This window comes from Convolutriloba macropyga, chromosome 9 (genome assembly GCF_964194025.1).
Source record: "Convolutriloba macropyga chromosome 9, txConMacr16.3, whole genome shotgun sequence".
NCBI lineage: Eukaryota > Metazoa > Xenacoelomorpha > Acoela > Convolutidae > Convolutriloba > Convolutriloba macropyga.
The window spans coordinates 65,055,753-65,070,802 of record NC_134476.1 but is presented as its reverse complement, the minus strand read 5'-3'; the positions used below and the strand labels follow the sequence as shown (position 1 = coordinate 65,070,802).

Sequence of the window (15,050 nt, the reverse complement as noted above, 5' to 3'; positions counted from 1 at the left end):
ATGTGAGTGAAGAACGATTACTAGTTTAAACTGCACATGACAAAATAACATAGCTTGAAAAAAAGGTTTACTTGTTCAAAGCAAACCATAAAGATAGATAGAAAAAGCCGTGAGGAACAAGAAAGACCAATAGAATTGGTCAGAAGTGATGACCCAGTTCGGGAGCTTAAGACAAATTTTTGTAATAGTTTTCACTCCGATATTTTGCAAGAAACAGATGAAGGCTGGGATTCCTTACTGGTTTACTTGCACGATCATCGCGCCTGCTTAGACCCACCTAACGTTTTCCTTAATACAGCAACTAAAAATTTTGGATTCTTAGTAAATTTAAAAAAAAAACAATTTTTATAGAATAAATTTTCATGTTTTTATTCGTGAAATCACAGTTTCAATTGAGAATAGACTTACGCTACAGCCTTCTTTTTCAACTCATTCGCGTCTGTTCCGTCGATGATAAAAGCAATGTCAAATATCATGCCCATTGGGTCCAATTTCCTTTTAACCCGACTCAACTGCTCTTCAGACCCATTAACTTCGTGGTCAATCAGATTCTCCGATTCGTTTTCTCGTGTGTCATTTTCTCTCGTCTCGTCTGAGAGCGTTGGATGGTTGTTTAGCATTAGTAACCAGTAAGTTATAAGAAATAACCCAGTTAGGTCTGGTAAATGAAGCATTTTTAGGGCTGGAAAGCTTGGTTTTAAAGCACCGTTTTTGGAAAATAATCCGAACTGTGTTAGTTTTCATGAAATTGAAATGAACTTGAAACAAAAGTTTGATAACTGATTCAACTTTCAATTCAGTGTTAAGTTAACACCATATCTTTAAAAAATGTTCAATTTTTAAACAATAAATTTTACTCGACTTTCAACAGTTTGCTGATAATTAATTTTTTGAATAATTTATAATAAGAATTTCCAAATTTTGTAATAGTTAGCCTAAATTTTTTAAACTACGAGAACAATTTTTCATGTAAATTCTGCTTATGCTACAGAATTTTGATCTTTACTGTTGAAACCGGCGCCAAAAAATCTACTGATGTTAAATGAAACGTTAACTGACGCTATAAAGTAAATAAAAATAAACAAAATCTAAAACAATTTGCACTTAGTGACAGCTAAAAGTACAAGTAAAAGTCAGAACAGACTTGAAAAACAAAATGACGCCAATAAAACTCAACAACCAGTTTTTTCCAGCTTTTTTGTAGTGTGGAACAATAAATTTAACAAAAAACGACTAAAACATAGTTGATCTTGGCTGGTTTATCGCTTTGTGGGGCGGCGTAATAACTAGTTATATCCTTAGTTATACTAAACCAGATTTATAATTCCATAACGAAATTGTAAATAATAACTATCGAGCAAGTATTATAACAACCATAAGCCAAAAAAGGACGAACTAAGCAAGTCAAATAAAAAGCCGGTAAAAATAAGAATTTGCAAATATATCCTCCGATTTTTCTCTTTTCAGTTTTCTTTTGCTGCGGTTTTGTGTTGTAACGGCGAAATATATAACGCTCGAAACTTTCCAAATTTCGCAATAAAAGAGAAAATAATTTAATTTTTTTCTCTTCTTTTTGTTTCTTGAAATTGTATTTTTGAACTTTTATAATAGATTGTCTATTTTCGCAGGAAATCGGAGAGCAAGTTTTTCAAAAAAGCCATGAAAATTAACTGAACAAAGTTTTGAGAAAAAATATCATTTTTTGTTAAAATTAAGGTAAATTAGAAAAAAATATATAACATTGCTGTTCTAAATTTCAATGAAAATAATTTCGTATCACAATCGTACCATAGCGTGAAATAATTCGGGCTACAATTTTTACCCCATTTTGAAAGCCAGAGAGAAAATTCACCAGTTGGTTATAACCCTGGTGATCACAATTCTTATTGGTTGTTTATTCTGAGAAAGAAAATTATATTCAAGCCCTATAAATTGTTAAATAAGTGTAAATTAACTCGGTATGAAAAAGTTATAATAAAAAAAGTCACAGTTCATGACAACAAATGTGTTAATTGTGCACTGCCTGTTTACTAGTTATAATTTATAATAACATTACTAGTTATAAATTATAGGGTTCATTGTCAGGTAAAAAATCCTGGAAGAATTAACTTGGATAACCCCAGTAGAAATTAGGGAGTAATATATTTGTATTAACTTGAGTTATTGAGACTATGATTATGCCCGTAATTGTAAGTTACTGTTATCTAGACTTCAAAATCAATTTAGGTCTCCGATGTTTTAATTTGGGGGGTCATAAAACTTGATTACGGAAATTAAACTTTAATTTCAACTATCTTCGCCGCTTTTAAAGTTTTAAAGGACAACTGATTTTTATTCTGGGCGTAATAAGTTTCCAATTCAAAGGATTTATCTAATAATTATGTTTATGATTTTTTCGACAAATGCTATTAGTTTAATTTGATTTCAATTTTATTGTTTTGAACACTATTTAAAATCGGTTTTGGTATCTAAGGTTTAAACACGGCGCTAATAATAAAATGTTTCCACGAGCGGACTTACCCTAATTTACTCACCAACTATAATTCAGAGTTGAAACAGAGTAATTCAGCTATGTTTTCCTGCACTAAATTATGATCATGTCAAAAAGTAGAATTTTCATTTTGTTTTTCGGCGTGGCCATTGTCCAAGAAATCAAAAATACGTACTCATTTTTCTCTCTCTTTCTCACGACCCATGTTTTAATATTAGAGTTGTAAACGTGTGTGAAAACGATAAACTTCTAGTCTAATTTAGATCAAATTTGCTAAAAACTACCCTTTTCTACATTTCATAGAAACACAAAAGCGCGCTCTCAAAAACTTCAAATACAGCAAAGAAGAACTCCACGAAATCAGAAATTGGATTTATTGATTGAAGATCACATGTGGATATATGGAATAAAGTTATCTCAGCAGACGAACAGAAGAAAAGAACCTGAAAATAACAATTAAACTATTGAATACAATGTTTTCAATTCTACGTATTCTCAGCTTGTTTCAGTACACTTCCGTCTTTTTAAAGAAAATTTAAAGTCAGGTTCTCCCTTAATTGGGCTTCTATCACTAACAACAACTTTTAATGAAAAAACTTTTTTTCTCAGAATTGCTTTAGAAATATAATGCAGATCCCATTCCAAAAATTAAGTATAACAAAAGAAATTTCACTGGGCCTAATCTTTATGATTTAAATCAATGAAAATTATATTTGGTCTCAAAATTTGAAGGCCCAGTATTGAAAAAAGCATCACATGTATCATATATATATATATATATATATATATATATATATATATATATGTATATATATTTATATATATATATATATATATATATATATATATATATATATATATATATACATCTGAAATCCTTGACAAAAAACGATAGATTTGATGCTTTTTTCAATACTGGGGCTTCAAATTTTGAGACCAAAAATAATTTTTATTGATTTAGATCATGAAGATTAGGTGAAGATCAGTGAAACTTCAATGGTTATAATTAATATTTGGAATGGGATCTGCATTATACATTTAAAGCAATTCTGAGAAAAAAAAGATTTTTCATTAAAAATTATTGTTAAAACATAATTTTTTTCATAACAGTTCTTTTCAGCTTTTTGTAAAATTAATGGCCTGTGAGATTTCTCGAAAATTTGGGTTTTCGGCAGTTACAATGGTTTTGGTTTTAACTGAAGCTACTGGAGTTCCTAACGATTTACTTTTCCAACTAACAGCCAGGGGAAATTTAACTCAAAAAATGATCTCTCTAACTTCACTTTAAAGCTCTGCTCAATTGCATTGAAAAACAAATCTGAACTACAGAGAAAAACAACTCCTGTTTAATTTCAAGCACAAAATCAAAATAACAGTCTCATTAAAATTTTTCAAATATGGGTTTTTCAGATTTTTTGAAAATGAAAAGTCAAAACTGATCAATTTTTCCTGTGAAAAAAAATGACAAACATAATACGCTAAAAACAAACAGCTACCACTGTTCAACCCAAACAAAATGATCTGTATCAGCTTAAGGAAAGATACTTCTTCACAGTACGTACTCTTGCTTCTAATATCTTTTTTTTTATTTGATAGCACTTGATTCGGATCTAGTTAGTCCCATGAAGTTTTAACTTAAACAATCCCATAACCCCAGGACAATCAAATGAACAATGAAGTGCTCATCTTTGCATGTTTTGAATTCGAATTTTGTCCCTTGAAACGTTCGATGACTTTGTGGGACTAACTATATAACCTACAACTGCATTCTTCAAAAGAGATTTTGCATTGAAACGATCCGATTTTTAGTAGATCTTATTCTATAGATTAAAATTTTACTGATTCATTTGGTTCACAAACTTGGTAAAAGATCTCTCATTTATCATTGTTTTTTAACCTTAACAAGGAGGCTCGGTAATGTGCGTTCGCACATAAAGTTCTGACCCCTCTCATCTAAATTTGTCACTTCATTGTCTACCAAATGGGGAAGAGAAGCTATTGGAGTTCCTATCAATTTACTTTTCCAACTAACAGCCAAGAGAAAATTAATTCAATCACAAAATGATCTCGCTGACTTCACATTAAAGCTCTGCTCAATTGCAATAAAAAAACAAGTCTGGACTACAGAAAAAACCACTCTTGTTTAATTTCAAGCACAAAATCAAAATAACAGTCTGATTAATATTTTTCAAATATGGGTTTTTCAGATTAATTTGAAAATGAAAAGTCAAAACTGATCAATTTCTCCTGTGAAGAAAATAACAAACAGAACACGCTAAAAACAAACAGCTACCACAATTCAACTCAAACAAACTGATCTGTATCAGCTTAACGAACGATACTTCGTCACTGCACGTACTCTTGCTTCTAATATCTTTTTTGGATTTGATAGCACTTGATTCGGATCTAGTTAGTCCCTTGAAGTTTTAACTTAAACAATCCCATAACCCCACGACAATCAAATGAACAATGAAGTGCTCATCTTTGCATGTTTTGAATTCGAATTTTGTCCCTTGAAACGTTTGATGACTTTGTGGGACTAACTATATAACCTACAACTGCATTCTTCAAAAGAGATTTTGCATTGAAACGATCCGATTTTTAGTAGATCTTATTCTATAGATTAAAATTTTACTGATTCATTTGGTTCACAAACTTGGTAAAAGATCTCTCATTTATCATTGTTTTTTAACCTTAACAAGGAGGCTCGGTAATGTGCGTTCGCACATAAAATTCTGACCCCTCTCATCTAAATTTGTCACTTCATTGTCTACCAAATGGGGAAGAGAAGCTATTGGAGTTCCTATCAATTTACTTTTCCAACTAACAGCCAAGAGAAAATTAATTCAATCACAAAATGATCTCGCTGACTTCACATTAAAGCTCTGCTCAATTGCATTGAAAAACAAATCTGAACTACAGAGAAAAACAACTCCTGTTTAATTTCAAGCACAAAATCAAAATAACAGTCTCATTAAAATTTTTCAAATATGGGTTTTTCAGATTTTTTGAAAATGAAAAGTCAAAACTGATCAATTTTTCCTGTGAAAAAAAATGACAAACATAGTACGCTAAAAACAAACAGCTACCACTGTTCAACCCAAACAAAATGATCTGTATCAGCTTAAGGAAAGATACTTCTTCACAGTACGTACTCTTGCTTCTAATATCTTTTTTTTTATTTGATAGCACTTGATTCGGATCTAGTTAGTCCCATGAAGTTTTAACTTAAACAATCCCATAACCCCAGGACAATCAAATGAACAATGAAGTGCTCATCTTTGCATGTTTTGAATTCGAATTTTGTCCCTTGAAACGTTCGATGACTTTGTGGGACTAACTATATAACCTACAACTGCATTCTTCAAAAGAGATTTTGCATTGAAACGATCCGATTTTTAGTAGATCTTATTCTATAGATTAAAAGTCAAAACTGATCAATTACTCCTGTGAAGAAAATAACAAACAGAACACGCTAAAAACAAACAGCTACCACAATTCAACTCAAACAAACTGATCTGTATCAGCTTAACGAACGATACTTCGTCACTGCACGTACTCTTGCTTCTAATATCTTTTTTGGATTTGATAGCACTTGATTCGGATCTAGTTAGTCCCTTGAAGTTTTAACTTAAACAATCCCATAACCCCACGACAATCAAATGAACAATGAAGTTCTCATCTTTGCATGTTTTGAATTCGAATTTTGACTTTTGAAACGTTCGATTACTTTATTGGACTAACTATAAAACCTACAACCGCATTCTTCAAAAACGATTTTGTAATAAACTGATCCGGTGTTTAGTAAATCTTATGTTAAAGATTAATTTTTTACTGATTCATTTGTTCCACAAACTTGGTAAAAGATCTCTCATTTATTATTGTTTTTTCAACAAAGAGGCTCTGTGATGTGCGTTCGCACATAAAGTTCCGTCCCCGCTAAACTACAATTGTCATTTAATTGTCTACGAAATGTCGAAGAGATAAAAAAAGTAACATATTGTTCAACAAAATACTATGTGAGCAAAACAATCTACCGTAGAGGGCCGATGAGAGCTGTGACTACCATAATATGACTACCGGAAGAGACGGTGATCAAAATCAAATAAATACAAATAATAATTACGACCAAATTCGTTGTCAAGTTTTTGAAAACGACGAATAGCCAAATCAAAATGCCATCAGATAAAAGTTTTACATAAAAAGATTATCCTCTGCTTCATTAAAACAAAATATGGCACTTTTCCTCAATGCGACTTCAAAAGAATTTCACAATCAAAGAACAATCGGGCAAAGTTTTAAAAAACGATCTTTTTTTAAAAGAATTAATGTCAAACTGATTAAAAACAATATGCATCAGAAAAAATAATAAAGAAATTTTTTTATACCTCCAAAGAGAGCGATTGAGACCCTTCCTTATCGAGGATATTTCATACGACCAAAAACGAACGACAAAAACAGGCAAAAATAAAAAAAACGAAAAAATTTGCACGAAAACAAATTGCTTAAAAACTACGTCCCGTCCAATTAAATATTGAGCTCTTCACTATAGAGATTCAAAAAATTTGATGGCTTGTTTCCAAATGACCAGAGAGCGCCCAATTTTGTGATACTGTGAAAAGAAAATAAAAACCTTCAAAATTGGTCGAATATGCAAAAATCACAAAAATTTTAAAAAAAACTGGTTGTACCGAGAACAAAGACCATTTCAGGAACACAAAAAACCGATATAAAGAGCAAAGTTTAGTTGATTAGAAAAAGGATGTGACTTGTCTAAACTCATGCTGAGCTACAAGTTGACAGAAATAAAATCGCATAAATCCATTGTCTTTTTAAAAAAAACAAATATTTTCAAAATTTATAGCAAACATAAGCTTTCAACTAAGTTAATAAACTGTTTAGAAAGTGATTAGATTGTAAAATTACATTAAATGCAAACTGAAATAAAAATTTTAACAAACATTACGAAACCACAGGGTTGAAGCCATAAAAATTATAAAATAGTAACCGCGAGAAAATTAAATCTTCTTTTGCGACTCATGTGAACATCATAAAGTCTTTTTGCAAAACGAATATTTCAAAACGACAGCAAAAAACCATTAAAATTGAAAAGTATCTGAATTTCACAAAGTTTTTCTGAAACAAATTATGCCCTGAAATTACAAGTCAAACCGTTTAAAAATCAGAAGAATCATTGTTTCCTTCAGCAAAACATTGAAGACATCTCTCAATAATGAAGCTAAATTAGAAAATTGATACAATATTGTAAAATACGAAAAAAAAAACACGAAGCAGAACATAAAGGCTTGAAAAGAAGAATAATTTTTCTGAAAATTTTTTGAAAATTTTTAATTTGGAAGTCAATTAAACCATCCGCTATATCTTGATTTCAGTTATTGAGTTAATTTACGTAATAACAGTTGACCACTGGGAACATTAGTTAACCAAAAATTAGCAAAAGACAACAAAAGCTAAATACAAATTCATGGCGAAAGTAAAAAAATACTACCAAATTCTGCAAGAGAACTTTCTTGCAGCCCTTAAAATCATATGTTAAGAAAACAATAAATATATTAAATTACCATGTTCTTATGATCTTTTTAAGATAGATTGATTTGTAATTTTAATGTGACAATTTTCCAAAGAAGAAAAAACAACAGCAAAAATGGGCGATAATGCAAAAAAAATCACACAATTTTGTTTGAAAATTCGTAGTACCGAAACCAAGATACCGTTCCTTTAAAAAAGTCCGCCAAAAAATTATTTTGTATTCTATAGGAAAAAAAATCGACTTTTTTTTCCTGAAAATAAATTAACAGTTGACAGAAATAATATAAAGAAATTGACAAGTTCAAAAACTCCTGAAATTTCTCCAAGTTCAAAAACTCCTGAAAAACAAATATATTCAATGACATAAGAGACATTAGTTAATAATCGAATGCGTGGTACAGGTTCACCTACACCTCTTGCAGAAGCCAATTGGACGTTTGCGTTTTAAGAATGCAAAAGGAATAACAATTGAAAAAAAAACCACAAAATTTCAGTAAAAGTTTACTAAAGCTCTTCTTAAAAGAATTCTATAAAGTTTTTCTTGTAAGAATTCATGATAATATCAAACCTATCCCTGATTTTGCCATGCGCCCAAAGATTTCCCCAAGTGTACCAATGGTTCCGGAATTAGATCAATTGTTGAGTGAAATACTTCAAAAATTAAAAAAAATGATGCAATTTGTGTAATTATCGATATAAATTTATAAAAAACGGCAAAATTTTAATTGCAGAAGACTTTTACGGGGCGCCGAGATTCAAATAGCTCTTATTTGGAGTTTAAAAAGATTATGTCAGCGGTTTCTAGGTCTGCACTTTCGGCAAACAAAAATTGGATCAAAAATGCATATTTTGTCCAATTTTTGATGAAAATGTAGGAAGTTTGAAAATTTTATCAAAATTTTTAGCCAAAGAAACTCAAATCAAACAATTCAGCCACGCTGGTCTGTCTCTAATTTAAACAATAAAACTCTACGGTTAAGAATTTCAAGGTATTTTAAAAAATATTAGCGAAATTGTGCTAAATTTTAGCAAAAATTACTGAAAATGTGAATTAAAACTTTCGAATATTCACAAAACTTTCAATTATTCACAAAACTTTAAATCCTGATAACTCCCTTTAAAAACCAATTCCATATTCTAGGGTTTAGAAGCTTTTTAATGATACCACTCACAACTCTCTACAATGAATATATCGATCGACCAAAATTGTCGGAACAAAAAAACCCATTTGAGTGTATAGTTCCTCCCTCCCCACTGAAGTGGGGGTTGGAACAACAATTTTGAGATCTTTTCAGATCACCCAATAAAATAAAACAATTATGTGATAGTGAAAAAAAAGTAATCAACGCTCAATAATGAATCAGAAACCTGTCCTTGTACATGAATGATAAGATGTATAGTAAATAATTAAACAGGAAAGGCGCCTGGCTGTTTGAAAATGTTTGCAAGAATGTTGTTTGTTTATTTGAAAAACATTTGTAGTGATTATAGTGGTTTTTAATGGGTTTAAAAACAAGCCGCACACGCGAACGCGAACTTAATGGTTTAGCTAAACTGCATTGTTTTATCTGTCATTAAGACACATTTTGTGCGCTTGAAACCTTTTTAAAACGTGTCTATGTCTTTTCAATCGTTTTTTTCTTTCCTTAATAATTGATTAGGCTCTCGACAGATTATTTAATTCGATGAGGCGCTTCAAAGAGCGCTCCTGTATAATTTCTATATCATATATCATGTCCCACAAAGTTGAAATAATCAACGTTTCATAAACGCTGTCAACATTGCTCATTTGCGTGCACAATTACGTGTTTTAACGAACGTTCGAAAAACTCCCGACCCTCATATGAACATCAAATTGCCCACATGTCTGTCCATTTTTTCAGAGATGACTAAAAAATCTCATTTTTCTCTGCACGATTTGCCTTTGACCTTTGAACTCAATTTAAAAGTTTTTGGAACGTTCGCTTGCTTTGCAAATTTATGCAAGACTATGCAAGTCTAAAGTTTAAGCAATAGCCGTGGCTACAATTCAAACAGAATGTTTGTCCTAATTTAGGTAGAAAAAAAGATGATCCTCAACCAAAATTAGGTACCGAAAAAGGAACAAGTGTTCTTTACTGATATTCGGAATGAACGAAATTCGGCTCCACATTATTACCAGTCCTCGATTTTGGGTTAAAAAACGGTGCCCTCAACTCAACATTCAATTGCTCTAAACGTACCTGTGAAGGCCGCGTTTCTTAATCAAGCAAATCAACTCAAGGCCAAAATGAACAGAATAGCATGAAAAGCAAAACCTAATTCTACATTCTATCCAAACCAAATTGATTTTTTCACTTTGTTCAACAACTTTTTAGTAAATATTATTAGGAATTGATTTTCATGCATGAAGTGAAACTCAGTAAACGAGTATAATCTAACAAAGCTGGCAGTTTGCCCAGATTGCCAGAAAATAGCCGCAATAGCTTCGTAGAACTGCAGTCTCGAAAAAATTAGTAAAAGAAACAGATCAGAAAAACTTTTATTCAAACGCTCAGATTTTACATTTTGAAGAATTTGTCAAACTGATTGCTGCTTCTTATAGCTGCTCTCAAATAACTTTCAATTAGATTGTCACACACTCATTTGACCACATCTCTTTCTATTAAAGTAGAAACGTCAGATTCAGAGTGATGAAGCCATTTTTGAGAATGAGGTAAGTCACTTGTGACCTCAAAACTTCATCACTCGATTGAACAAAAGAAAACTCGCTCCACTGAGAGCGAAAAAAGAAATCACTCACGCAATTCAGTTGAAATTGCATGAACAAATGAACAAACAGCAGATTTGAATTGGTTTTGATGTTATATGGTCGTAACAAAAATATTTACGACAAAATAAAAAAAGAGAAGGCCAAAAATAGCCCCAGCTATCGCTGTGCGGCTAATAAAAAAACTTAAACAGCTCATTCCAAGTTTACATCTGATTCCTTAAAATTCGTTTGTTAATCAACTTTTCGTTGATTCAGAAACTTCGATCAAAATATCTATATGTTTTACAATTTTCCTATGAAATCACATGTACACCAAAAAATGACTTTATGCAAAACTGTTCCCATTCTGTTGACATTCTTATCTATATTTCACCAAAAAACCATATTTGAAATGTAAAACCTCGAGACTAGCAGCGTTAGAGGTGCTTGAAAAACTACCAAAAAAGAATTGAATCTCGATATTTTAAACTAAAATTCACTGTGTCTTGATGGACAATTCTATAGTGGCAAGTATCTTTTTACTATGTCTTGTTTCTGTAAACCATTTTAATGATCGCATGGTCTTAACTAACTCTGACTTCTTGAAAAGAATTAACATTGTTTTCTCAAAATATTCTTTCTGAGGAGCAAAGGCCTACTGGCCTTAATGAAGCCTAGCCAAGCTTCAAGATTGGCATTGTTTGAGGCCTATGGGAATTAAAATTAATTATTTAATCAAATTACAATATTCAAGTTGAGCTATATTCAGAGCTCAATAATGAAGATTAGCAAAAATTCTACAAATTAATCTTTAGCTAGTCAGAGACATACCAACCAATTCGTAGCGAGCCGATTTCCTATTTTTGGTTCATAGCTTGAGTTTTTAACAAAAACTCATTAGTGTTTGATTGTTTCATCTTGGTTTTTTTGTATTTTTAGCTAAACAACCTAATGAAAAGCAAAACTGAAGTATTAAATATCTGGACTAATTGAGTATCAAGGAATGCAACGGTAATCTTCAGAATAGGGGTAATGCAGTTCATGAAAGTTAACTGCAAAAACATAATTTATGTTTTCGGACAGATTTGAAACTGCTGAATGCGTTGTTAAGTTTTCCTTGTCATTGATAGGAGAGCTGGCGTTACAGTACCGTCTTATAATTTTATTCAAACATAGACGAGTTACTGGACCATGGACTGGAATGGGTCACGTTTAAATTGCGACATATTTTGATGCAGGTTGTTGACGAAGCTCTTTCAGGTAGAAAGAGCAAATTTGGAAAGGCGCTAATGAAACAAGGCTATCAAAATGAAGCGTCGTTATCATTGCGCGTGCCTCAGTTGATTGATTTTGGCAACCATACCCAAATGGGTTTCCGTACAGGCCATACAAAACTTTTTGTTGCATAATCTTACAAAGGTTGCGAATTTTATATATATTTTTTTGCGTTGCAGGGATTCCAGAGAGGGGTTGGAATAAACGTGCAAAGTAAGTAGGATTATCAAAACTTTGTTGTCTCTGGCTCTTGTATGGCATCCAATGAAAATTGCACGGCATCCAGATTTGACTGTAGTATGGCATTCTTTTTACGTATTTACTTTATTTCACAAAGATTAAGATTTCAAAAAATCTGAAAAAGATTTCTTGACGACCATGTCCAAGCCCCTAAATTTTTTGGCACTTGTAAGATGCTTGGTCTCGTATAAGTTTGAGACAACAAAAATAGGTCAGAGGGACTTACTTCACGCTTTTGCAGACTTAGTTTAAAGATTCGTATGTTCAGGCATACAGTTACCAAATTCTGTTGGTCCTCATATATGGCTTGGATATGGTTAGCAAAAATTTTTCATGTTGGTCAATCCGGGAAAAATTTCCAAATCTGATTCAATCATTTTCCATCAGATCAGTTTTTGAGGGGTGTTTTCTTGTCAGGGTGATACTGGTGACATAATTTGCTATATATGTATTTTGAATTTTTGCAAATTTACTATCAATGCAAGAGATAACCCAGGCCAAATGCCAAGTTGTCCAAATGCCAACTGAGATCAATTTACTTCTTACCTTTGCAATTCTTCTGCGCCTCTTTGCCAAAAAATTTCATTTTCAAAACGTCAAAAAATCCGGAGAGTTTCCAAAAACACCAACTTATGTTGATGTGACAAGTTACAAATTTTTTAAACAAAAATGGGTTGTCTAATTGTTTGAGACACTTTTAAAACTACATTTTGAATTTAAAACACACCTTGAAGTGTTACACAAGTCTTGACCAAGACTTGCCAGACATTTAAGACATGTTATTAACCTTTTCTAGTACTAAAAACGACTTGAAGTTTAGGGTTTTTATGTATGGTTTTAGAATTTGAATTCGGTGCGACACATTTTCAAATAATCAAAAGTGTTCAAATACACAACACTAACAAAAAGCTAAGTACAGCTTGATTTCTGCTTTTAAAGCATAAGTCGTGCTTCATAAGCATGATTTGCGCTAAGATGTAAAAAAAGGTGTGATATTTAGAAGCTTTAAGAGAAATTTCATTCTCACTTTCTCCGCTTAAACAGAAAAACTGGTCTAACCGCTCTGTTGTTTCACTGTTTGCCAAGTTGTTAAGCTACGAGATGTCGGATTTTCATGGTCTAAAAATCAAAGGCAACTCAACTTGAAATCAAGGTTCAGTGCACAGTATTCAGACAAACCTTACCTGAACAATAACAGTTTTTAGCCCAAATAATCGAGCGGAAGAACCCCAAAATTGTCAAAAAAAATCAGAAAAAGTTTGTTACCAATGTTTTGGAAGGTCCCAAAACCTCACTGGAGCAAAATGAAGTGGCTCCAAACGCTTTCTCTTGTTATGATACAATTTCCAGAGGCACAATTAGACGAATTCTCAAAAGAATGTTGTTCTCAAATATAAGGATGTGGCAATATGCTCAAGAAGTCTTTCTCGTTTTGGCAGAATGTTCTTTTTACTGATGAAGCAAGGGTGCGCATCAGCGACGGAATTGTTAGATTTTTTCGAAGAAATGCAACGAGATTTCTTGAAAAAAAAATCACAAACAGTTTTGATTTCGGACAAACGATCACTTATGTTCTGGCGTGCAATACAATCAGATGGACAAAATTGCTTGTTAAGCGTCCAAACAAGCTTAACGCTGTCGGTTAATTGGAGGTTTTGAAAAATTACGAAGAAAAAATGTATTTCATGGACATTATTTTTCAACAGGATAATGCTCCTGTGCATAAATCGAAGATTTTTGGCATTTTTTTCAATTAAAAAAACGGGCGGAATGTACTGAAATGGCCAAAATACAGTTCAGATCTGAATTCTATTGAAAAATGACGGGCAATTTTTGAAGCAACGATTACAAAAACAGACAGTTTGTTGGGATAATTTAAAAGAAAAAGTGTATGAATTTTGGAATGAAATTGGCGCAGACGTTGTGAGAAACCTGTATGAAAGCTATACAAACCGTCTACTAGACGTTAAAAAAACTGAAGGTGTATTGACGCGTTATTAGAGAACAAATTTGAACTAAAAATATTATATTATTTGATGTTTGTATTACTTTTTAAAAAATCTTCAGGTGTACGTAGCTTTTAGTTTCCATAGTCTATATCAAGAAACAAGCACAATGTCACTACTGCCGGTGAGAGTGGATGAACCCACCCAATCAGGCCTAAATTCTTGCAGCGTTTTTTAGGAAAGCAACCTCATGTTTCATATTTAGATATGCGTTAATTTTTTATTGAACTGCAGTTTAACTAAAGCCCCAATCTTATAGTAGTTGGAAAACTGCGCGTTTAATTGCGATTTCTATATTATGGGCTGTAGACCCAATTTCGGAGCTCAAACTTGTATTTCTTTAAATTTCATACCACGGTCTTATGGTCAGTATTTCGACTTCTAAGGTCACATATTTGAACAAATCTGTCTATCACACAAATCTAAGCTTAAAAAGCACAGCCAAACGCGCATATAAAAATAAAAGTAGTTCTTATAAAGACCCGAGTTATGCTTAAACCTTAATACCTTTCAGGTGTTTTAAATCAAACTTTTCACGCTCCAATTGTTCAATTTTCGATTGTTATATTCACGGGTTTATTATAAAGAGGGTAGCCCAGAACATGCTTTTCGCAAATTTTCGTTATCTCGAAAGATTATTGATCAAAATTCACTGAGATATTTTAAATAAAGCAGGATTTGCCACCCCTTGGAGTGAAAAATTATAACCTCATGAAAGCTATTAAGTTATTAACTACATTTATCACCTGTTAAAACG

The 15,050-nt window shown here is 32.0% G+C and overlaps 2 protein-coding genes across 2 annotated transcripts in view; one reads left to right on the top strand and one right to left on the bottom strand.

The window, feature by feature from the left end:
• LOC142346288 (glutamate [NMDA] receptor subunit 1-like) overlaps positions 1–620 on the bottom strand; it is a 67,179-nt gene extending 66,559 nt beyond the window's left edge. Inside the window, exon 1 of the mRNA XM_075398802.1 lies at positions 409–620. Coding sequence (XP_075254917.1) covers positions 409–620 — 212 coding nt within the window. The remainder of the gene's footprint in view (positions 1–408) is intronic.
• The window catches only part of LOC142345524 (uncharacterized), a 562,956-nt gene that overhangs the window by 127,662 nt on the left and 420,244 nt on the right, over positions 1–15,050 (top strand). The gene's annotated exons all lie outside the window — the stretch shown is intronic.